The sequence below is a fragment of the Patiria miniata genome, unplaced genomic scaffold (genome assembly GCF_015706575.1).
Source record: "Patiria miniata isolate m_02_andy unplaced genomic scaffold, ASM1570657v1 HiC_scaffold_5, whole genome shotgun sequence".
NCBI lineage: Eukaryota > Metazoa > Echinodermata > Asteroidea > Valvatida > Asterinidae > Patiria > Patiria miniata.
Window position 1 is genome coordinate 41,092,153 of NW_024037072.1, and position 25,970 is coordinate 41,118,122.

A 25,970-nucleotide genomic window follows, 5' to 3' on the forward strand; every position below is an offset into this window, starting at 1 on the left:
TAGCATTGAATAAAGAAATTGTCTGACCCCCGAAAATTATGGGTTCAATTCTGCTCTTTTTGTTATTATTAAAATAAACCTACCGGTACATGTAGTCAGGTTCCTTTTTTTGGTTTGTTTTAAATTTCAAGACTGTGATAAAATGCTGCTTTGCAAAATTTCCTATAGACTAATTTCGACGACAGCCATTTTCTGAGGTAGCTTCAGGCTCGCGCGAGTTGCGCTCAGGTAGTACGTAAGCATTCTGGGTAATAGGATTACCAAAATGGGCACACGCGCCTTTTATTTAACCCCAACTCCCTTTTTGCTAGGATGTAGCCTCAATCTTGCAAAATCCTCCAATTGGCCTCATGGAAAAATAGCATATTGCCTCAATCCTGCAAATTCCTCCATTATTTCTTGAATATAGTTCGTGAAGGGTTGACCACTGCCTGAATCCTGCAAAAGCCTGTGGCAGTGACTGTAAATATGTTGAGGCTTGGCCAGTATCATTCTGGAGCAGTACGGAGGATTTCAAGCATAATCCAGGTCTATATTTATGCTTGGCTGAGCAAAAACAACACAAGGTCCGTCCCAAGACCTTGACAACATCAGTAACGTATTTTTGCCACGTAACCTCAATCCTCCAAATTCCTCCACTTTGGCAAAGAGGATTTTGAAGGATTCAGGGCGGTTAGGGTTTAGAACGCGTGCGGCATGTATGCGGACATGTTGCCACCTCAAAAAATGGCATTTAATTTTGTTCGCCGGATTAGTCTGTACATTTATCAAATCAATTGTGTATTTTTCACAATGTTTTTATTCATTTACCTATTAGTTTACAAAAAAATGTATGTACTGCCCCGAACCGCCCTGCCTGTTACTCCCTGTGCTGCCTGAATTGCCTCAGCACTGTATGGTTTTATACATTCATCAGGGAATAAATGCAGACTGTTAATGGATTAATAAGCAGTTGGTTTGAAACCATTAAGCCTTAAGCACTTGTGTTAAATTGTATTAGGCCAAAAAAAATGTTCCGTGGTAGCTCCAACAGCGCCCTCTATTGCCGCACCTCCTCAATTTTTTTTACCAAAGAGCACCAAGGAATGGGAAATTGCACCAAGGCAAATTATGGAGGACACCAATGTACATGAGGACACCAAAAAAGCAAAATAGTACCCCACCTTGTCTGTACAATTCAAGCTTCAAGAAAAGAAAAAAAAAAAAAACACAAAAAAAAAGCCGCGTCGCCGCGTCAATTCCGGAACTTTGGTCTGACCAGAGACTGAATATTTTTTTTTTTTGGCCTTACATTGTATTTATTCCTCCATGAAACCATAAAACCATAGAGTGCTGGGGCAGTTTGGGGTGGTATGAGGATAACAGTTAACGTTGTTTTGGACTGTGCAATAGCTGAAAGTCTAACCCTAACAGTCCAAAAAAAATATGTTTTTCACACACCATAGGGGTTAGGGTTCATATTTAGGTCATGTGACTGCTAAAGTTATCTTCAAATTGACTGTCTTCCTTAATCTTGTCAGGCTGCGGTACTTTGACGAGGGGGCCCACGGCAGTAGCGTGGACCCCTCCCAGGTACCCCGCTTTGAGCCGGCGGCCGTGGCCCACAAGAACTTCCAGATGATGGGGGTGACGGTGCACTGCGAGGAGTTTCCCGAGGACCAGCGGCACCTCGCCAGGGCGTCCTCTATCGACGTGACGGGAACGACGCCGGACGCGTTCCCCTCGCTGGCCCACTCGCCGGAGATGCCGCCCCAGCACACCCGGATTGACCGGGGAGGGGGCGAGGAGGGGGAGGGTGGTGGTGGGAGGACAAGCATGGAGCTCCTGGGGAGTTGCATCGTGGGAGAATGCGCCGGCAAACAGGACGTCAGGGTCAAGGTCAAACAGCAGGAGCATATCGCTGGACCCAAGGTTGGTATCAAATACATTATCAATCCATTGGTGCCAGTTTCTATAATTGTTGTTCAAATAGTCAATAGCTTGTTGCAGAAGTGTTATAGATTTCTGCCTTAACAGACTTACTACTGCATACTTCAAACAGGCTCTTGATGACGGGCATAGCATACTGTCTGAAACGTCAAATTCACAGGTTCTCTCTTCAGAACCACACAAACTCACCCAAAAGAGATTTCATTATCACATTGTGCATCCGTAAACCTACCCTCCTAAGTGTGCAACCTAAAGCACTATTTGAGTTGGACCAATATTCCTTTTCACACTACGAAAAATCTCTGTGTCGTACACGGGTCCGACACGTGTAAAATGGACTAACCTTTTCACACTACAACATTTGAACACGGCACCGACCCGTGTAGAGCGCTCGACCCGTGTCGAAAATAACCCTACTCGGATGGTGGGTTGAGAATTCTGGATCCGTGTTGAGAAGTTCGACACGTGTTGAAAGCCGTAGTGTGAACACTTCTGGGTTACGTTCAACCCATGTACAACAACCGCATATCAACTCATCGGATGCGGACCGGCCGGAGTACGAGAGAGTGCGTGCATGCAGCATCATGCAATTTTAGCATGCAACGAACATACAAATAACCTTTGACTTGCTGCCCTGTCGCGCCACCACCGGTGTGATATGAAAATCGGACTCTTATGAAAATCGGACTCCTTTTCCCTTTTATTGGTTAAACCCTTTCACGTGACCAGTCCCTCTCCTAATTATCTATGCATGAGCATGCGCAGTACCTTAATGAGTCCGTATTTCATAACACCTAAATTCACGCTACACTTGCCGACCGCGCTTGCTTTTTCATAAGCACTAGAAAGTAGAAGCGGCCGACCATGCTTGGTTTTTCGTGCGTTCTTCGCATATTCTTTCGATGGTGCTAGAAGTCACAGAATATTTTATCCTCCGACGTAAAATGGGCCCGAAATCAGAAAAAAGACTGACATGAAGTGCGGGTCCGTGGTTGGAGCTACAAAACACGTGTAGGGCGGACGGCCATGTGTGTAGTGTGAAACGATCGCGCAATACATGGGTCGAAACATTACACGTGTGGCAAAAACGCTGGGTTTGCAATGAGTAGTGTGAAAACGTAGCGACATTGAACCGTGTTGAAGTTTTTAGAAGTCGACACGGGTTGGAACCGTGTAGATTTCGACAAGGATCGGACGTTCATAGTGTGAAAAGGCCTATTAACACCTGCAGAGATATTCCAGCAATTGTGTTGGGCCCCTATTTCCATACTTAAATGTGTCTGTCACTGACGTGGGCAGCAGGTGTCCATGGATTGTCAGACCTAAAGTAATCTTATTAGGGATTGACAGTACCTTGGTTTTGTCTTCAGCTTTGATTCGGCTTCGATTTCGGCTTCAGGCTTTCTGTTTACAGCTTCATGATTTTACCCCCTGACATTGGAAACTTCACCTCAATACAGGGCCCAATTTCATAGCGCTGCTTAACAGCTGATTATGTGCTAACAGAGCCTCCGTCTATTTCAGTGAGACCGTAAGCAGTAAGCACAGTAAAAGCACACTTAACCCTGGAGGAAACAAATTGCTTAAATCAGTGATGTAACAATGGAAATCTCCATGCACGTGCAACTGTTAGCACATCCATGCCATGAAATAGTGCTTAAGCAAGCTATATTCAGCACAACTTTTCTGCTAACTGTTAAGCAGCACTATGAAATTGGGCCCAGGCCATTTTCTGGTTTAGGAGCATCAAGTCTAACAAGTATCTTCTCTTTGCTTCAAACATTAAACACTTCTAAAAAGACTGTTGAATGCAGAGATGAAGCCAAAGTTTGGAGAATAAGCCATGGTTTTGGACGTAGCCTGAGACTGTTGTTTCTTAATACCGAGGGGTCTGCTTTTGCTCTTGTTTCTTAGGCTGAAGTAGAGACGTACCTCGGCTCCATCAACCTCTTCCTAGCGCCCAGGCAAGTACATCTACTCCTGGAGCTCTTCAGTGGCTTTCTTTCACCTGGTTAGTATCGTCTTTCTTGTTTTTTTTCCCCATGATATGAAACCAAGAATTTGCTGTAACAGTGCCAGGCATGCAACTTTTCACAAGAGCAGTACTAAAAGTCTCCTTATATAGAGATTGGCGTGCACATGGCGTGTACTGCCCTATGTGGCGCAGAACGGAGGGGCGATGGTGCAGTGTGAATTTAGGACTGTATGAAATGCGGACTCATTGGTTGTATAACGCATGCGTATTAAAGATAATTAGGAGAGTGACTGGTCACGTGTGAGGGTTCAACCAATAAAAGGGTAAACATTTCAAATTTCATGTGACACCAGGAAGTGTTTAAAACCAGTCGGTGTTTAATCACCATTTTAAATGTTTGTAAACCACTGTCTTAGGTATTTATGAATCTGGGTTTAATGTTAATACGTTATTCAGCTACTTCAGACGTCACCAGCACCCGCGGCAGCCAACCCAACAAGCTCATGCAACCCGAGGACTATCAGCGCATTGAGAGCGAGCTGCAGGAACAGCTGATCCGGGAACGGCAACAACGGCAGGAGGACAGACTAAGGCGGGAATCCTGGGGGCTCAAGGAGGAAGAAGAACAGGAAGGTCTAGATATGTTCACCATGCAGTCATTTATGGGTTAGTCTCCTTATCAGCCGCTTTTTGTCTTGCTATTTTGTTTAAGTTTGTTTAACCCTAACCCTTAGGCTCTTTTGGCTAGGAACCATCCTCAATCCTGTAAAATCTTCCAATTGCTTTACCATGTAAAAATTGGATGCAGCCTTAGCCCAAACAGTCCTGAATCCTCCAATTTCAATATGATTTTGCACACCCCCTAGGGAGTTAGGGATAATCCTCCAAAATCATCCGTTATTTCTTGAATTTGTTCAGTGGAGATGTGACCATTGCCTCAATCCTTCAAAATCATCCAAGTAAAAAAACAAAAATAGTTTCTCGTCTGGGCTTTTTGAAAAATAGGCGGTGGGCCATTGTTGATGTTTTTTTTTTTTTAAGATAATGGATTTTCCTAGATGGATTCTTCCATTCTCTTGACTCCTTTGCTGATACTTTTGTGTCCAAAGGAGCCGTCACCCTTTCTATCAGATTTTGAGCTTGCATAAATAGCTACAATTTTGGTGGAAACCCAAAAATACATTGCAAATGTATAATTACCAAAAAAATTAAAACAATAAAAAACAGAAGGCGGGCGGGAAAAAAGATAGCAGACGGGGACAGAAAACTGTTTTTTTTTTTTACTTAGCTTTAGTCTCAAGATTATTTCTCTCAGTAATAAGTACACAACAGTAATTTTTCTACTTTCTTTCATTGTTTTCTCTAGAAGATGATGAGTTGTTCTTCTCCATGACTGGCAGCTTGATGTCCATGTCACACACGGGCACCTTGGAGGACATGGAATCCTCCTTCACCAGCACTCTCAGCAGTAGCTCAACAGACACATCCAGGACAGGTCCGTGGTTCAAAAATCTAAAGAAAAAAGTCTTGTTATGATAAATGTTGTGAAAAGATGCTATGAAATTTCTCACCAAAATCCTGGAAAGATTATACGTGACCGGGTCCCCCGAAACGAGTCTCTAAGAGAACATGTGAGGCGTTCAGGTAAAATGAGACAGAACTGGGCATAGGTCGAAATGAGGGTTTGTGGGTATTAGGAAAGAGAATAAAATTCTTCTTACGTTATTGTTGATTACACTTTAGTTGGACATTACGTTGACTAGTTATAGCTGTTTAAAGTTCACATTTATTGACATGTCAGAAAAGTAAACTACTGTGAAAATATCCTTTGTAATAGTTTGTAAAAAGTGTTGTAGTCATGAAAATGAAAGATGCCAATTGTTTTTCCTTAAAACACTTATATTCCACAATTGTTAGACAGATATTCATGCTTCAAATGGTCAAACATGGAACAAAATTAAAAAGTTCCAAGCTGCCAGATTCAAATTTTTGTTGTCAAATTCATTTTTGTTGTAAAAAGTATGTGAAACTCTTCGAATATGAAATTTATTATAAATCAAACTAGGTTTTGCCCTGCACTGACGTTTAAACACTGTATACTCAGTGTGTAACCTCCCCAGTGAAAGTTGGAAAAAAAATCACTCGGGTGGGAATTGAACCACGACCTCCTGCTTTCTAGTGCAGACGTCTTACCACTCGACCACCGAGCTAACGGGATCGGTTGGCTGGTTCGAATCTGATGTAAAATTCCATCTTATGAATGAAATTTATTGTTGCAAAGATATGGATTTTAAGAATTTCCTATGACACGGGGCCATTGATTCATAACCTACAGAAAACAATAAGATGTCAATGAACGTTCCATGTGACCCAGGTACATGTACATGTAAGTTGATGTTAAAAGAGTGGTGTCATGTCATGGGAACAGTCACGGTTGCGGGGCATTTGTGTTTGTAAACACACCTGACTTGTTTATAACAGTGTTACACACCGTCATATGTAAATCCCACTATGAAGAGCTGGGGCGCACGAGTACTGCATCTGTACTTCCAAGAGTTTAGTTGAGGATATAGCACAAGTGTTGTGAGTACAGAACATGCCAAATGAGGCTTATGATGCAGTGGACATGGGTGATTATCAACCAAAATTAATCCTAACAGCCCGCAAAAGTCCTACTTTTATCCCGATTTTGTCCTCCAAAAGCCTAATTTTGTACTTTGGGGGGGGGGGGGGTTTGAAAATTTGATCCTTCAGTTCTCCTATTTTTCACTTGGGTCTGCTTGAAAGCGTGTACTTTGCACGATACACATGCAAAACATTACGCGCACTGGGGTTTTCGTAAGTGTTCACAGAGCCCCTTCAACTTTTTGTGCACGGAGTCTATAGTTGCTCTTACTCAGTTCATCTGTCACTTAATAACAGAAATCTTAACCTCTGTCTTATCGTTAACAGGAAGTAGCTTTCCCAGGGTGATGTATGGCAACACAATGTACAGAGGTCCCAGCTTGACGTCGTTTGGCTCTGCTGTACCTAAAACCACCCAGCCAAAGAGATCCAGATCAAAGAAAGGTAATACCGAAACCAGATTTTATTTTCAACTACCCATTCTATTTTGCTTTCTCATTTCTGCTAATGTTTTGGTCATTCCTGCTAAGTTTGTAACCTTTGGCATGTACTTCCATGGGTTAAAGAGAGCTAACTTACTAATCCAATTTTTATTCACATTGGAGCAAGTTCGGGCGCGAACTTTCATTAACCATAGTTTGACTAACTTTGCTCAAACGCAGGATGGTTGGACTACTGTAGCCGACTATTTGGAACCGGATCATGTTATGTCACGAATCAACCACAAGTCAACTAATTGGTCCTTGCCCAAACTGGCTCCTAGATGACGAAAAAAACCTCCTTATGTTTTATGTAACAACATCATTTTGACTCAATTGACAGTTCTCTATGCCTGGTATTTTGAAACCCGATGGATTGCTACTATTAGAATCATCCTCGGTTAAACTGCTTTAAAAATGCTGTAGTACAAGAGAAGTGGAAGTAACATGAAAGCAGCAATAGAATATTTCTGGATAAGGACAGGCATAGGTCAGAGCTTGACTCCTGAGGTGTCTGTTAATGTCTGTAGCCTTTGCTTGTCCAATATTCAGTCATTGTATGGCATGGGTGGCGCACTGCGTAAAAGCGCTCGCATCTCACCACAGTAGCATTGATGCTTCTCTGGTGCCTTGGCTAGTCGATTGTTGCATTGGCTACTGCCACCAGTGGGCATTCATAGGCTAAATCTAAACCTTCTCTTTATCTCTTCATACATTATATTGTGGATTAATTGCTCAGAAATCTATTTGATTGTGTCAATCCCAACCTCCTTTAATATTTTGTCAATCACAACCTCCTTTAATATTACGTCAATCACAACCTCCTTTAAACCCCACCCCCTCCCCCACTCTCCCCAGGGCTGAGAGAGCAGTTAGAAGATCCCACCGCCGAGCTCACCCGCTACAAGCTACGCTTCAGCAGCCTGTCCCTGACCGTCCTCCACAACGATCCCGCCCGCACCCCCCTCAACACCAGCCCTACGGGCAGCAGCTACCACCAGTCGCCCCTCAAGACGGGAAGGGGCACGCAGCAAGGGCAGCAAGATGCCCTGCAAGAGAAGGCAGAGTATTTCTTCCACATCCTGGGCAAGCAAGGGTACGGCAAGAAGGACCAGGGGGAATGGAAGGAACGGTTTGCCAGGGCCTGCCCATACGACCATCTCAGGTAACACAGATCAGTTGAAGGGATTCACAGTATTTTTTTATTCCTTTTTAAATTTGTTTATTTTTTGTTAAAATTTCTTTCTGGTTATAATATTAAAATAATGGTTTATTTTTTAAACTTGTAAAGCGCCTTGAGTGTCCTTTTAGGTGGATTTTGGCGCTTTATAAATGTTCATTTATTATTATTATTGTTGTTCTTATTACCCTGGATTGGACTTTTGGGAGACATCCTCATAGATTTGTGCACAAATTTTTCAAACTTAAATGTGCCTTAACCCATTATTCCCTTGTCCTTTTTCCATGAATTTCGGTATGTTTGCTAATTATACCACGGGCAACAAATATAATCTAATTGCGACAGCAATATTTTGCCTCTTAAGGGGGGCTGTGACATTAGGGAGACATGAAAATGTCTCCCTAATGACCGATGTCTCCCATCGTGCGAAGAAATTACAATAACATGTCTCCTTAATGGTTCCATTACACGTATAAAACCAAGGATTCCTCAAAAGTGCCCTATGCACTGTAGCTCGCAAGCCAGTAGAAACCTGTAGAGAGGAGACAATGAGATGAAATTACAGTTTTAGAGGTGGGAGGAAAACCCCAGAGGAATATTCTGGGGAAAACCCACGGAATCAGGTAGGGACTGAAAACCCAATCCACATGTGGTCTGGGCGGGAATTGAACCCGGCCCATAGCGGTGGAAGGCGAGGACAGTAACCACTGCGCCAACCCGACTCCCTAAGTATACTACAACAGTAAGCGTTGGACTGCAAGAGGCTGCTTACCAACTTCATGGTCAACTACCCACATGTATTGTTCTGCAGTTAAAGGCATTCCTTTTTTATTCTTCGGTTCTCGTTTCTGACCGACCCTATTTTTTGCTCCCAACCCAAGAAAGAAACACAGTTTTTTTATATTACCGCAAACCCTATCTGAAACCCACACCAACACAAAATTAATTAATTAAAGAAAAATTCAGGCAATCAGTCTCTGTGTTATTTGAAAAGCTATGAAAAATAATATCCAATTTTACTTGAAGCACGACGTATAGCAACCAATGCAATAGGCCATTATCATGTTGCGGCCATCTTGATTTTTTTCCCATTCAAATCAACGTAACCAAAGTGAGGCTGGAAGGAAAAACAGTCTGGTTCCTTTTTGCACAAAAGCATTATCATTCAGTACTGTTATTGGATACAGGGGACATTACTAAAATGGTGGCAGCATGATAAAGGTCTATCCCAGATAATGCGAGGGTATTGCCTCTCATCGTAATTATTAGGGGTCTATAGTTTACCTTTACTTTTACAACCAAAACGTTAGTGAGCTGCTTGGTGCAGATACAATGAAACCCGCCCTGTGAGAGCAAAATTATTGCCTGGCAGCCAATAACTCAATTTTTGTTATGAAATAATTCAATAACTTTGGTAGTTTTTCCCTTCAATGTCTCCCTCATAAGTGAATAACTTTTATATATTCTAGGAAAATAGCAATCGAAAAAAACACATCTATTTTTTGAGGTAGATCTTGAAAAGCACAGGGAACGCATCTTTAATTTTTGGTTCTTTCTATGAATCTTATGTTAGGTTAACAGCAGCCCCGGTCACATTAGACTGTGACCGTAAGAGCGCCCCCAACGTGACAGCCGTGACAGCCGATCTCTCCTTTGGTACGCTGGAGCTGTACGAGTGTCTGTTTGATCGGCCAAGGAGTGGCTCCACAGGGAGTTTCGGTCACGACCGCTTTGTCAATGACTTGCCATCTTGCCAACACATAGAGGTAAGGATTGTCTGTCCCTGCCAGTGTAGTACTCGAGTACATTCCCATGAGTACTAGTACGAGTACATTGCCATGAGTACGAGTAGGAATATGAGTACTTTGTCATGAGTACGAGTACAAGGCTGTTTTTAAGAGTACGAGTACAAGTACCAAATAATGAACTCGAGTATGAGTATGAGTACAAGGTTGTTTTGAAGAGTACAAGTATGAGTACGAGTACCAAATAATGAACTTGACAATGAGTACGAGTACAAGGCTGTTTTTAAGAGTACGAGTACAAGTACCAAAACATAAAGTTGAGTATGAGTATGAGAACAAGGCTGTTATTAAGAGTACGAGTACAAGTACCAAAACATAAACTTGAGTATGAGTATGAGTACAAGGCTTTTTTTAAGAGCACGAGTGCAAGAACCAAAATATAAACTCGAGTATGAGTACAAGTACAAGGCTGTTTTTAAGAGTACAAGCACGAGTGCAAGTACCAAAATATAAACTCGAGTATGAGTACAAGTACAAGGCTGTTTTTAAGAGTACAAGCACGAGTGCAAGTACCAAAATATAAACTCGAGTATGAGTACAAGTACAAGGCTGTTTTTAAGAGTACAAGCACGAGTGCAAGTACCAAAATATAAACTTGAGTGTGAGTACGAGTACAAGGCTGTTTTAAGAGTACAGGCACGAGTGCAAGTACCAAAATATAAACTTGAGTATGAGTACGAGTACAAGGCTGTTTTTTAGAGTACAAGCACGAGTATGAGTATAAGTACATTTTCATGAGTACGAGTACCAAAAATCAGACAAGTAAATATTGATGTAAGTTTTTATCATTAATGTTATTAACATTTTTCTTTCTTTCTTTCTTTCGCTCAGATATTATCATTCAAGGAAGAAGATGGCATTGAAAATGAATACGTTGCCGTGAAACCCTCACTAGGAATCAGGCTGAAGAGTATACAGAGATCAAGTAGCCAGGTACAGAATGATAGAATAATTATCATTAATTTATATCATCATCAAATGTTCAATCGATTTTAAAGGGGCTTGCACATGTTGTTTAGCTATGTTTGAATGAGGAACTTGTGAAATATGAAAACAAAAATTACCCAGAAATTTCGGAGTAATGAAAAAATGCAAACTGCACTGCAAAAAATAGTAATGTCTCCTAAGTATATCTGAATCTTTCTTATAGATAAGAAAATAAATTTGTTGTAATAGGTCTTCACAACCTGTTTTTATCCTGAAAGACAAGCACATTTGACTCTCGTTAACCCTAAGTCCACCTAAAGCTACAAAACACTACTGAGTAGTAACCTGTAGTGTACATTTCTTTCTATACAAGTGTGCACAACACATGTAGTATTCTGTAGTATTATCCTTGACCCTTAGGGCCCTTAGGACGTTAGGGTTAATACAAACTCAGTCAGACCTAGCAAAAACGTTTGTTATATCCAAAGTTTGTATTAAGTGGAGTGCCTGTGCCATTCATTGTGCACATAAATGCGCACTCAGGACCAAGGTTTTTGTTCACTATAACCAGAATTTGTATTAACAGAGTTTGTATTCACGAGAGTCATATTGTAAAGGCAGAAAAGTCTATTGCAAAATGTTTGTTATATCCAAAGTTTGTATTAAGTGGAGTGCTGTAACCATTCATTGTGCACACAAATGTACAGTCGGGACCAAAGATTTATGTTCACTATAACCAGAATTTGAATTAACAGAGTTTGTATTAACGAGAGTCATATTGTAAAAGCAGCAAAGTATATTTTGTCACTAATGGCCCTCCATAGGGAAGCCAACGCCGTATCGTTCACAAGCCGAAGTCAGAGGTCACCGTGGACCTTGGCCATCTGGCCTGTGAGCTGGACGTGACCATAGTGGACCGCTTGTATACCCTGCTACACCCACACCCAGTGGGGCTGAGCAACACGCCCATGGGAAACGGCGGTTATCGGTCACTGTATGGTGGTGCTGTTAACTTGGTGAGTTCATTTTCAGATTTTTTTTTTATTGTTGTAAACCATGGCGCATTTAAAATTGGTTCCTCTTGTAGAAATTGTTGGTTCCTCATTATAGATTTACAAAACTTTGATTCCTGTTTTATATTAACTGATGGATAAATAGAAAAATAATAATTTTGAAGTATTTTTGTGTTTCAGTAATTTACCAAGGCTTAGGACAGAAATAATCATTCCTTTACCCCCACCAGGGGAAAAAACTACTCTGGCCTTGATGTCAACAGAATAAAATATGGTTCCCCCCCCCCAAAAAAAACCTGGTGTTCTGAGCATGTTACAAAACTGGCAGTGTATGTGCCTACATGGGTTGATAAATAATCCACAAATTGTATCTGTGAAGTTTCCCACAGAAATCTAAATGTGTCCCTCAATTTACACTGTCCAAATTGGTCCTGCCTCATCAGTTGATACATTAACCCACATCAATGCTGTGCTGTGTGAATTGCTTTCCAGAACAAGCAAGCCCTCTTCAACCAGGCCCTTGAAGACACACCCTCTGGCTTAGATCAACTCCTAGATCTACGCGTCTCTTGCCCAGTTGCACATATTGCATTTAGGTGAGTGGATTCCCAGGTCAATCACAATTCAGTCACTAGTCCATCACTAGTCAATCATTAGTCAATCACTAGTCCATCACTAGTCCATCACTAGTCGATCACTAGTCGATCATTAGTCAATCACTAGTCGATCACTAGTCAATCACTAGTCAGTCACTAGTCAATCACTAGTCAATCACTAGTCAGTCACTAGTCAATCACTAGTCAATCACTAGTCAATCACTTGTCTTTCACAAGTAAAATAAAACTAGAGTGCAGCTCATTCAACTACAATGTCTATTATATAAAATTTCAGTTTCATTTAAACACTAGGGAAGTTTGATTTTTTTCATTAACCAGTTAAAGGGAATATACATTATTTGTTTTTGCTGTAATTTTCAGAAATGGGTGGATTTGGGGGGTTGGTAATATATAGCAAATATTATTACTCTGACGTTTTTGATGTTTTGCGTTTGTAGATGCTATGAAATCAAAGAAAAACAATCATTTTCCTGTAGTCTGGTTCCCTGACTCCATTCAAGATGAAACAGAGAAATTTATAGACGTTATGGAATTGTAAGGTTAGGGAATCGGGCTAGCTGGCTTGTACCTGTTTATAGGTGTGTAATCAATTGCAAACAAATGCGGACTAACTAAATATGGTCAATTGGGGCCAGTATTTGAAAAAATACCAGCGTTGGAAATTGATACAGAAATACCACTTTTCTTGAAAATGACAGCACACCGGGTGCCATGATTTTACAGGATGCTTTAGAATGTCGTTCGCAAACAGTCCAGCAAGGTATTTCAAAATAATTTGGTAGTTTTATGTTTTGATGTTTGCAAATGTTGTATTTTTCCTTAAAAAAAAAAGTTTGTGCATTACATCCAATAAAAAAACAAAATAAATAAATAATCATATTCATCAGTATTTCATGTGGTCTTTTTTTTCACTGGACCCCTGTAGATTTCCCATACCTGATCTGAGGGAGATGAGCGACTGCGTCTGGTGGAAGCGTTCCTTACGAGATGAGATTCTCCATCTAGAACTCCTGGAGACAGAATTCAGAACGGTACTCGGCGACGGTAAACCTTACCAGACCCTGCTGCTACAGTGCAGGGAGCTGCAGAGTAAGCTGAGGTCCTTTTATTGCTAAAGATCTTAGTATTTTGGTTTGCAAAAACTTGCATTGTGAAAATGTCTGCTATATTTGACCTAAGTACAACAGGCAGCGAAGCGGGCGACAGGTGGCAAAGCAGACGGGCGAGTCGAAGCCTTGTTATACAACTCGAGGCACAGCTTTTAACTTCTGGTTAAGCAAACAACCAAAAATAGTCGGTCTCCGGTCAGCTTGCGCGTCGATTTCAATCATGCGCGTCAACCTTTTTTTTCCTTCAAATTTACCACAGAAACTACAACAGCGCCCTTTATTGCCGCACCTCCTCAAATTTTTGTACCAAGGAGCACCAAGGAATGGGGAAATTGCGTCAAGGCAAATAATGGAGGGCACCAAGACAAATTATGGAGGACACCAATGTAAATGAGGACACAAAAAAGCAAAATAGTACCCACCTTGTCTGTACAATTCAAGCTTGAAAAAAAAAAAAAGTGCTAAAAAAACCCCAAACAAACAAACAAACAAACAAAACGCGTCGCCGCATCAATTCCTATTGATTTTTTTTTTTTGGCCTTAGACTTGAAAAAAGTAAGCTTGGAATAAGTCTAAATGCAAAATAATCGTGGATGGTGGAGTTAGAGTCTCAGACCAGTAAAATGACCTATGACTTATACAGGCAACTAAATTTACCCCCATGCATGTATGAATATGGCACTGCATTCCATGTGACACGGGAGCTTAATGAAGAAGTATGCCAATCCTACTACAGGGGAGGTGGTACAGCCAAGGCGCGTGGCAACCGATAAGATTACAGAATCACAAGGTCAAGAGTGGAATTAGAGCTAACATTCTTGGAAACACGCTCACAAGACTGCCGATAACCAAATGGCTGTAAGGCTAGGTTCATCAGTGTATTATGGATTGAAACATTTATGTGGAACCTGTCATCGCGATGGAGCAAAAAGCAAGTTCGGGCAAGGACCATTAGTTGACTAGTGGTTGATTCGTGACGTAACTTACGCCTGCGCACAGATAGCAACGTGCAAACGCCTCTAACCAAACGATGGTCAGAACATCATAACAAAATGTCTTGGTCCTACAATCCTGGCCAAATCTCGCTGGGCCTCCCACCCCCCGGCCCCCGGTCAATGTTGTCTCTCATTGGGCGGTGTGTGCTCCATCAGCTGGAGAGAACAACATTGACCGGGGGAGCGGGGGAGTGGGTGACCGTGACAGGCTCAGGAAGTGTCCCAACCATTTTGGCCGGGATTGTAGCTCCCTGTTGTGCTTTATGATGCGTATGGCCATTCGTAACCGGCAATTTGACGATGCCCCGCGGTACGGTATACAAATAATAAATGTTTATGAGTGCAATGGTGAAAATATTTTCATGAGTTGAAAGATTGAATGTTCCATTCAACGAGGCGAACAAATGCAAAACATTTATTATTTATTTTATATAACATCCAAGTAAATCTTTGTCATTCGATTGGAGGATAAAACTAGAAGAACAAACAAAACTCACAAAATTGTACCATAACCACTCCTTTTTTCAGCTTGTTCAGGGCTAACAAAGGTTTAAAAGTCAAATCATTGACAATTATGAAAATTAACATTGTTAGTTCTTAAAACAATGCAAAAACCATCATCAAGGCAACTGCATCAACTTCATATGCAAGTTTTGTACTGCTATAACGCATGACATTCTCGAAATAGTGCAAAAATAGTATAGCGCCGGGCCGCTGCGCAAGGCTTAGCGTGTGCACGGTGTGCAATAGATCAAAGGGATGGGACGAAAAATGCATGGTTATGATGTAGGCCGTGCAATGGTTCGATTAATGAATGCCGCGTGACCTACAATCCTCAAATCAAATGACAAGGATTTACTTGGGTGTTATATAATTCCAAATAGTCGACGAAAGTAGTGCACCCGCCCATCCTTCAAGCAAAGTTAGTCAATCTATGTTTAGCTATAGTTAGTGCACGAACTTGCTTCATAATTTCCTTCAGTATGTAATGTTTATTGCTTTGTTTTTTTCCCCCACAGCCTCGCTTCAACTTGGTCCTCAAGAATCTCCAATTTCCTTCCTCCGCGTTCATCACGGCAACCTCGACACCAACTCAGCAGAGAGGGACTTTGACTTGCCAAAGTAGGACTTGTACTTTTTATGTTCAACAAGACGATTAATCAGAATTTACCAGGGCCCAAATTCATGGACTTACTAACCAGGAAAAAAGTGCATAGCAAAATAACATGAATTTTCTTGTATGACTAACAAACTAGGCTCCCATACTACAGAATGATCCATGTTCAACTCGCCTGTAGAAAACTTTAATTTACATGTCTAGGTATACATGTATGAGATAAGGGCCCAATTTCATGGTTCTGCTTACCGTTAGTCAAAAATCCCTGCTTACTGTAGCAGAAAATTCTGTGCTTACGGTAAGTGTATTTCATGGGTTAGCGAGGAATTTTGGTTTCTGCGCATGCGTACATCCGCTAACTAAGGATTCTGTGCTTACAGGGTTAGCACAGACTTTTTCTGCTAGCGCGGTTAGCACAAAATGGTAATCGTAAGCGCAGAATTCTGTGGTTAGCAGAGCCATAAAATTGGGCCCTGGGCCCAATTTCATAGCACTGCTTAACAGTAAGCAGAAAAGTTGTGCTTACTATAGCAGAAAATCATGCTGCTGCTTAAGCACTATTTCATGCTAACGGTTGCGCGCGCATGGAGATTTCTATTGTTACGTCACTGATTTAAGCAAAGTTTTCTTCTGGGGTTAAGCGTGCTTTTGCTGTGCTTACTGCTTAACGGTCCCTATGAAATAGATGGAGGTTCGGTAAGCACAAAGTCGGCTGTTAAGCAGCGCTATGAAGTTGGGCCCTGGTCTCCAGGCTGTATGCTGGTTTTTGAAACCCTGGCCTGGTCTGCGACTTAGGCTTCATCTCTGGCTTCAATATCATTGAGAAGAAATTCAAGTCCGCATCAATGGAGATACTCTATACTTTGGCCTCATAATACAGAGCTTGTTTGATTTTCATTTGCATTGCAGTCATCTTTGAGGAAGTGCTTTTGCTCCACAGAGATGCACATGAGTAGACAGCTTGTTCATTAATTTATACTGAATTATAAAAGCAAAGATACCTCTTGACACCTCTATAGGCCTTTTCACACTAGATCCTCTAAACCTGGGTCAAACTCAACCCTGGGTGAACCCAGTGCCACCCCGGGTTGAGTGTTTTTCTTTTCAACGTTGTGTTCATTCCTGCATCATTTCACACTTGTTTTGTGCAAACCAAGCTTATTTCGCGTGGTTACTATTGTTTTGAACCCTGGCGAGAATTTCAACAACCCTGGTCTGGAACCCTGATTGAGTTCAACCCGGGGTGAAATCAATCTCAGGGTTGACCCAGGGTTGGCGTGGGGTTAAAAATTTGCAAGTGTGAAACGCCGCATGTTTTCAACCCTGCGTCAACCCCAACTTTTGTCTATTGTGAAAAGGCTTTAAGCATCTGTATTAAGCCAGAGACCCCCAAGTCGCAGGGGCCTCAAATCTCTCCTGAAGCCAAAGCCGGAGACATGCCCCAGATTTCACAAACCTCCCTATGTTGGTTCCTTGTTTAGATTGGTATTGAAGCTGTACCCGAGGAGCGAGACGTCAGTCTTTGAGGATGCCGCAGACAGCGATACCTCCCCGCCTGTCCACTCCTGGGAGGGGGCGTGTCACTTTGAGAAGCCGGAGGCGTCTCCGTTCTCGTCCAAACGCGTCATGTATGACAGCGAGCAGGTTAGTCAGAACCAAAACAAAAACATGAAGCCAAAAAATACCAATGTCTGCATTTATGTCAGGCTTTTTCATACATTTGTCATCTGCTTTGTGATATGAATTGTAAAAAAAATTGTCAAGTCAACATAAGTATTTATGTATCAAGTAATATCCTGAATGTTTTTCATTTCTGCTTTTATAACTGCTAACTGTTGTTAAAGGTATAGTCCATCATTTGTAATTTGTGCATTTTGTTCGTTTGAAGCAACAAACGTGCTTCAAATCTAAAGAATGGTGCTGAACAACTAACGTGATGAAGTTGCAGCTCAGCTTCAGCTGTATATTCCGAGAAAAACAGCAATTTCTAGGATCTTAATTTCAAATCAAAAGTTGCTGAATCATGTTTTGAATTGGGCCTGAATTCAGCGTCCGAGACACGTTCTCACTGAGCCGATTGCAGCTATACGCGATGTCGCGCACTGCTCCGACGAATTATAGCAACGGCACGCGCGTGTGCGTCGTGTCAACGCTTGCGCGTGCTTCGCCGAGTATAAAAACCGAACTACTAACAGAAATTTCCAACGGTGCGTCTTAAGACGCACCGTTGGAAAGGCCTTCTTTCGTTGATTACTTCAAAATGACAGCTTGCCAGAAAGAATAATTTCACAGTGAGTTTAGTCCCCTTACTATCTTTCAACTAAGTATGTTTTTCAACAATAAGTACGCCAGTTACTTTTCGGATAGCTGCAATCAATGCCAGTCAAGGCATGGTACCCTGAGTTAACATACCTACCACAGCCCGCAAATAATATGAGGCCAGCTTACAGACCTGTTAAAAACCTGTCACCTGATAGATTTTGATGTATAGGGTAACTCTCTGCATATTATCACTGAGAGTGGGAGAGTTAAAGAGTGTTTGTTGTACAATATTTTGTATTTTTATGCACAGGTCTAGTCTTCACAAGTGTATTACAAGTACTCTAGTATCGAGTTAAATATCAAGCTATTCGGGTGGGATTCAAACCTCCTGCTTACCAGCTCAGACATCTTACAACTCAACCACCGGGGTCGGCTGGCTGGTTCGAATCTGATACAGCATGGGTCACTGGAACCAAACTATTTATCAGATGGAATTTGTATTTGTGAAGATTTGTTGTTTTTGTTTCTCAGCATGTAGATAGTGATATGTCCTTTTTTTCCCTTTTTTTTACCGTGTAGATGGTGATGCCAGGAGACCAAGAAGAGATGAGAGAGTTTAGTGAGAAGGCCATCAGTAGCGCCCGTATTGTCGTGGAGCTTGTGGTCCCCAGTGTTAACATCATGCTGCCCGGCAAGGACTTCGTCGAGCTCCTGTACAACAGGTACAGATGTACATCTTGGCCCAATTTGATGGAGCTGCTTAGGACCCTTCTCGATTCATATCCGGGACGAGTTCTGGACAAGTTGCGGATAGAGTCATTCACTTTATCCAGTTGAAGCTCTGCATTTGTCCCCGACGTGTTCCAATGAAATTTTCATTAGCAACTGCTTGACTCGCCAAAACCAGTAAAGAGCAGAGCATACTGTTCGAAAAGTCGAGTTAAACCAACTGGTTCTTCTCAGAACCACACAACTCACATAGAGATATCTTTCATTCACCTGGTGTTACCGCAAACCTCCCATTCATTGATCATGTCCACCATGCTAACCCCTATGTCTTATTTAATACTGATCACTTCATTGCGGGAAGATTGTGAGGAAGTTGTTCAGAATCCTGCAACTTACGGTACACCCGATACAATTTCCACAACTTGTCTGGAACTTGTCCCAGGATATGAATCGAGACAGACCCTGAGCAGAAACTATTGTTTGGCAAGGTTATGTGCTAAGAAAACAAATTACTGGGTCAAAAACTGACTTTTTCGATGATGCCGGCTATGGAAAACGTTGAAGTTTTGGGGGCATTTGGTAAAAAATTCAAAAGTTTTGTTTTCTCACTGCATTCTTTATGTAATGAGTTGAACTCTTCAGGGAATTGAATTCTGGCCTCTAGGCACCTCGTGTAAACTTTTGAGCAATTTTTGTCAAGTTGGATTTTTGGGTCAAAAACTGACTTTTTCGATGATGCCGGCTATGGAAAACGTTGAAGTTTTGGGGGCATTTTGTACAAAGCCAAAAAGTTTGGTTTACTCACTGGATACTGAATGTAATGAGTTGAACTCTTCAGGGAATTGAATTCTGGCCTCTAGGCACCTCGTGTAAACTGTTGAGCAATTTTTGTCGAGTTGGATTTTTGGGTCAAAAACAGACTTTTTCGATGATGCCGGCTATGGAAAACGTTGAAGTTTTGGGGGCATTTTTTAAAAAGCCAAAAACTTCTGTTTACTCACGGGATACTGAATGTAATGAGTTGAACTCTTCAGGGAACTCAATTCTGGCCTCTAGGCACCTGGTGTAATTTTTTGAGCAATTTTTGTTGAGTTGGATTTTTGGGTGAAAAACTGACTTTTTCGATGATGCCGGCTATGGAAAACGTTGAAGTTTTGGGGGCATTTGGTAAAAAATTAAAAAGTTTTGTTTTCTCACTGGATACTGAAAGTAATGAGTTGAACTCTTCAGGAAATTCAATTCTGGCCTCTAGGCACCTCCTGTAAACTTTTGAGCAATTTTTGTCGAGTTGGATTTTTGGGTCAAAAACTGACTTTTTCGATGATGCCGGCTATGGAAAACGTTGAAGTTTTGGGGGCATTTGGTAAAAAATTAAAAGGTTTTGTTTTCTCACTGGATTCTTAATGTAATGAGTTGAACTCTTCAGGGAATTGAATTCTGGCCTCTAGGCACCTCATGTAAACTTTTGAGCAATTTTTGTCGAGTTGGATTTTTGGGTCAAAAACTGACTTTTTTGATGATGCCGGCTATGGAAAACGTTGAAGTTTTGGGGGCATTTGGTAAGAAATAAAAAAGTTTTGTTTTCTCACTGGATTCTAAATGTAATAAGTTGAACTCTTCTGGGAATTCAATTTAAAGGGCTCTAGGCACCTCCTGTATGCTTTTGAGCAATTTTTGTCGAGTTGGATTTTTGGGTCAAAAACTGACTTTTTCGATGATGCCGGCTATGGAAAACGTTGAAGTTTTTGGGGCATTTTGTAAAAAGCCAAAAAGTTTTGTTTTCTCACTTGATACTGAAAGTAATGAGTTGAACTCTTCAGGAAATTCAATTCTGGCCTCTAGGCACCTCCTGTAAACTTTTGAACAATTTTTGCCAAATTGGATGTTTGGGTCAAAAACTGACTTTTTCGATGATGCCGGCTATGGAAAACATTGAAGTTTTGGGGGATTTGGTAAAAAATTAAAAAGTTTTCTTTTCTCACTGGATTCTGAATGTAAAGAGTTGAACTCTTCAGGGAATTGAATTCTGGCCTCTAGGCACCTCCTGTAAACTATTGAGCAATTTTTGCCAAGTTGGATTTTTGGGTCAAAAACTGACTTTTTCGATAATGCTGGCTATGGAAACGTTGAAGTTTTGGGGGCTTTTTGTGAAAAATTAAAAAGTTTTGTTTTCTCACTGGATACTGAATGTAATGAGTTGAACTCTTCAGGAAATTGAATTCTGGCCTCTAGGCACCTCCTGTAAACTTTTGAGCAATTTTTGCCAAGTTGGATTTTTGGGTCAAAAACTTACTTTTTCGATGATGCCGGCCATGGAAAACGTTGAAGTTTTGGGGGCATTTGGTAAAAAATTAAAAAATTTTCTTTTCTCACTGGATTCTGAATGTAAAGAGTTGAACTCTTCAGGAAATTGAATTCTGGCCTCTAGGCACCTCCTGTAAACTTTTGAGCAATTTTTGCCAAGTTGGATTTTTTGGTCAAAAACTGACTTTTTGGATGTACCGGCTATGGAAAACGTTGAAGTTTTTGGGGGCATTTGGTAAAAAATTAAAAAGGTTTGTTTTCTCACTGGATATTGAATGTAATGAGTTGAATTCTTCAGGAAATTCAATTCTGGCCTCTATGCACCTCCTGTAAACTTTTGAGCAATTTTTGTCGAGTTGTATTTTTGGGTCAAAAACTGACTTTTTCGATGATGCCGGCTATGGAAAACGTTGAAGTTTTGGGGGCATTTGGTAAAAAGCCAAAAAGTTTTGTTTTCTCACTGGATACTGAATGTAATGAGTTGAACTCTTCAGGAAATTCAATTCTGGCCTCTAGGCACCTCCTGTAAACTTTTGAGCAATTTTTGCCAAGTTGGATTTTTGGGTCAAAAACTGACTTTTTTGATGATGCCGGCTATGGAAAACGTTGAAGTTTTGGGGGCATTTGGTAAAAAGCCAAAAAGTTTTGTTTTCTCACTGGATGCTGTATGTAATGAGTTGAACTCTTCAGGAAATTCAATTCTGGCCTCTAGGCACCTCCTGTAAACTTTTGAGCAATTTTTGCCAAGTTGGATTTTTGGGTCAAAAACTGACTTTTTTGATGATGCCGGCTATGGAAAACGTTGAAGTTTTGGGGGCATTTGGTAAAAAATTAAAAGGTTTTGTTTTCTCACTGGATTCTTAATGTAATGAGTTGAACTCTTCAGGGAATTGAATTCTTGCCTCTGGGCACCTCATGTAAACTTTTGAGCAATTTTTGTCAAGTTGGATTTTTGGGTCAAAAACTGACTTTTTTGATGATGCCGGCTATGGAAAACGTTGAAGTTTTTGGGGCATTTTGTAAAAAGCCAAAAAGTTTGGTTTACTCACTGGATACTGAATGTAATGAGTTGAACTCTTCAGGGAATTCAATTCTGGCCTCTAGGCACCTCGTGTAAACTGTTGAGCAATTTTTGTCGAGTTGGATTTTTGGGTCAAAAACTGACTTTTTCGATGATGCCGGCTATGGAAAACGTTGAAGTTTTGGGGGCATTTTGTAAAAAGCCAAAAAGTTTTGTTTTCTCACTTGATACTGAATGTAATGAGTGGAACTCTTCAGGGAATTCTGGCCTCTAGGAACCTCGTGTAAACGTTTGAGCAATTTTTGTCGAGATGGATTTTTGGGTCAAAAACTGACTTTTTCGATGATGCCGGCTATGGAAAACGTTGAAGTTTTGGGGGCATTCTGTAAAAAATTAAAAAGTTTTGTTTTCTCACTGGATACTGAATGTAATGAGTTGAACTCTTCAGGGAACTTAATTCTGGCCTCTAGGCACCTCGTGTAAACTTTTGAGCAATTTTTGTCATGTTGGATTTTTGGGTCAAAAACTGACTTTTTCGATGATGCCGGCTATGGAAAACGTTGAAGTTTTGGGGGCATTTGGTAAAAATTTAAAAAGTTTTGTTTTCTCACTGGATTCTGAAGAGTAGAACTCTTCAGGGAATTGAATTCTGGCCTCTAGGCACCTCCTGTAAACTTTTGAACAATTTTTGCCAAATTGGATGTTTGGGTCAAAAACTGACTTTTTCGATGATGCCGGCTATGGAAAACATTGAAGTTTTGGGGGATTAGGTAAAAAATTAAAAAGTTTTCTTTTCTCACTGGATTCTGAATGTAAAGAGTTGAACTCTTCAAGGAATTGAATTCTGGCCTCTAGGCACCTCCTGTAAACTATTGAGCAATTTTTGCCAAGTTGGATTTTTGGGTCAAAAACTGACTTTTTCGATATTGCCGGCTATGGAAAACGTTGAAGTTTTGGGGGCATTTTGTGAAAAATTAAAAAGTTTTGTTTTCTCACTGGATACTGAATGTAATGAGTTGAACTCTTCAGGAAATTGAATTCTGGCCTCTAGGCACCTCCTGTAAACTTTTGAGCAATTTTTGCCAAGTTGGATTTTTTGGTCAAAAACTTACTTTTTCGATGATGCCGGCCATGGAAAACGTTGAAGTTTTGGGGGCATTTGGTAAAAAATTAAAAAATTTTCTTTTCTCACTGGATTCTGAATGTAAAGAGTTGAACTCTTCAGGAAATTGAATTCTGGCCTCTAGGCACCTCCTGTAAACTTTTGAGCAATTTTTGCCAAGTTGGATTTTTTGGTCAAAAACTGACTTTTTCGATGATGCCGGCTATGGAAAACGTTGAAGTTTTGGGGGCATTTGGTAAAAAATTAAAAAGGTTTGTTTTCTCACTGGATATTGAATGTAATGAGTTGAATTCTTCAGGAAATTCAATTCTGGCCTCTATGCACCTCCTGTAAACTTTTGAGCAATTTTTGTCGAGTTGTATTTTTGGGTCAAAAACTGACTTTTTCGATGATGTCGGCTATGGAAAACGTTGAAGTTTTGGGGGCATTTGGTAAAAAGCCAAAAAAATTTGTTTTCTCACTGGATACTGAATGTAATGAGTTGAACTCTTCAGGAAATTCAATTCTGGCCTCTAGGCACCTCCTGTAAACTTTTGAGCAATTTTTGCCAAGTTGGATTTTTGGGTCAAAAACTGACTTTTTTGATGATGCCGGCTATGGAAAACGTTGAAGTTTTGGGGCATTTGGTAAAAAATTAAAAGGTTTTGTTTTCTCACTGGATTCTTAATGTAATGAGTTGAATTCTTCAGGAAATTCAATTCTGGCCTCTATGCACCTCCTGTAAACTTTTGAGCAATTTTTGTCGAGTTGTATTTTTGGGTCAAAAACTGACTTTTTCGATGATGCCGGCTATGGAAAACGTTGAAGTTTTGGGGGCATTTGGTAAAAAGCCAAAAAGTTTTGTTTTCTCACTGGATACTGAATGTAATGAGTTGAACTCTTCAGGAAATTCAATTCTGGCCTCTAGGCACCTCCTGTAAACTTTTGAGCAATTTTTGCCAAGTTGGATTTTTGGGTCAAAAACTGACTTTTTTGATGATGCCGGCTATGGAAAACGTTGAAGTTTTGGGGGCATTTGGTAAAAAATTAAAAGGTTTTGTTTTCTCACTGGATTCTTAATGTAATGAGTTGAACTCTTCAGGGAATTGAATTCTGGCCTCTGGGCACCTCATGTAAACTTTTGAGCAATTTTTGTCAAGTTGGATTTTTGGGTCAAAAACTGACTTTTTTGATGATGCCGGCTATGGAAAACGTTGAAGTTTTGGGGGCATTTTGTAAAAAGCCAAAAAGTTTGGTTTACTCACTGGATACTGAATGTAATGAGTTGAACTCTTCAGGGAATTCAATTCTGGCATCTAGGCACCTCGTGTAAACTGTTGAGCAATTTTTGTCGAGTTGGATTTTTGGGTCAAAAACTGACTTTTTCGATGATGCCGGCTATGGAAAACGTTGAAGTTTTGGGGGCATTTTGTAAAAAGCCAAAAAGTTTTGTTTTCTCACTTGATACTGAATGTAATGAGTTGAACTCTTCAGGGAATTCTGGCCTCTAGGACCCTCGTGTAAACGTTTGAGCAATTTTTGTCGAGTTGGATTTTTGGGTCAAAAACTGACTTTTTCGATGATGCCGGCTATGGAAAACGTTGAAGTTTTGGGGGCATTCGGTAAAAAATTAAAAAGTTTTGTTTGCTCACTGGATACTGAATGTAATGAGTTGAACTCTTCAGGGAACTTAATTCTGGCCTCTAGGCACCTCATGTAAACTTTTGAGCAATTTTTGTCATGTTGGATTTTTGGGTCAAAAACTGACTTTTTCGATGATGCCGGCTATGGAAAACGTTGAAGTTTTGGGGGCATTTGGTAAAAATTTAAAAAGTTTTGTTTTCTCACTGGATTCTGAAGAGTAGAACTCTTCAGGGAATTGAATTCTGGCCTCTAGGCACCTCCTGTAAACTTTTGAACAATTTTTGCCAAATTGGATGTTTGGGTCAAAAACTGACTTTTTCGATGATGCCGGCTATGGAAAACATTAAAGTTTTGGGGGATTAGGTAAAAAATTAAAAAGTTTTGTTTTCTCACTGGATTCTGAATGTAAAGAGTTGAACTCTTCAAGGAATTGAATTCTGGCCTCTAGGCACCTCCTGTAAACTATTGAGCAATTTTTGCCAAGTTGGATTTTTGTGTCAAAAACTGACTTTTTCGATAATGCCGGCTATGGAAAACGTTGAAGTTTTGGGGGCATTTTGTGAAAAATTAAAAAGTTTTGTTTTCTCACTGGATACTGAATGTAATGAGTTGAACTCTTCAGGAAATTCAATTCTGGCCTCTAGGCACCTCCTGTAAACTTTTGAGCAATTTTTGCCAAGTTGGATTTTTGGGTCAAAAACTGACTTTTTCGATGATGCCGGCTATGGAAAACGTTGAAGTTTTGGGGGCATTTTGTAAAAAGCCAAAAAGTTTTGTTTTCTCACTGGATACTGAATGTTATGAGTTGAACTCTTCAGGGAACATAATTCTGGCCTCTAGGCACCTCGTGTAAACTTTTGAGCAATTTTTGTCATGTTGTATTTTTGGGTCAAAAACTGACTTTTTCGATGATGCCGGCTATGGAAAACGTTGAAGTTTTGGGGGCATTTGGTAAAAATTAAAAAAGTTTTGTTTTCTCACTGGATTCTGAAGAGTTGAACTCTTCAGGGAATTGAATTCTGGCCTCTAGGCACCTCCTGTAAACTTTTGAACAATTTTTGCCAAATTGGATGTTTGGGTCAAAAACTGACTTTTTCGATGATGCCGGCTATGGAAAACATTGAAGTTTTGGGGGAT

The 25,970-nt window shown here is 40.6% G+C and overlaps 1 protein-coding gene across 1 annotated transcript in view; it reads left to right on the top strand.

The window, feature by feature from the left end:
* LOC119742125 (autophagy-related protein 2 homolog A-like) overlaps positions 1-25,970 on the top strand; it is a 92,833-nt gene that overhangs the window by 21,672 nt on the left and 45,191 nt on the right. Inside the window, exons 5-18 of the mRNA XM_038218156.1 lie at positions 1,521-1,911; positions 3,844-3,940; positions 4,361-4,570; positions 5,271-5,399; positions 6,857-6,973; positions 7,867-8,173; positions 9,762-9,954; positions 10,825-10,926; positions 11,745-11,936; positions 12,426-12,529; positions 13,476-13,639; positions 15,674-15,776; positions 17,253-17,415; positions 18,613-18,755. Of these exons, the coding sequence (XP_038074084.1) occupies positions 1,521-1,911; positions 3,844-3,940; positions 4,361-4,570; positions 5,271-5,399; positions 6,857-6,973; positions 7,867-8,173; positions 9,762-9,954; positions 10,825-10,926; positions 11,745-11,936; positions 12,426-12,529; positions 13,476-13,639; positions 15,674-15,776; positions 17,253-17,415; positions 18,613-18,755 (2,415 nt within the window). The remainder of the gene's footprint in view (positions 1-1,520; positions 1,912-3,843; positions 3,941-4,360; positions 4,571-5,270; positions 5,400-6,856; positions 6,974-7,866; positions 8,174-9,761; positions 9,955-10,824; positions 10,927-11,744; positions 11,937-12,425; positions 12,530-13,475; positions 13,640-15,673; positions 15,777-17,252; positions 17,416-18,612; positions 18,756-25,970) is intronic.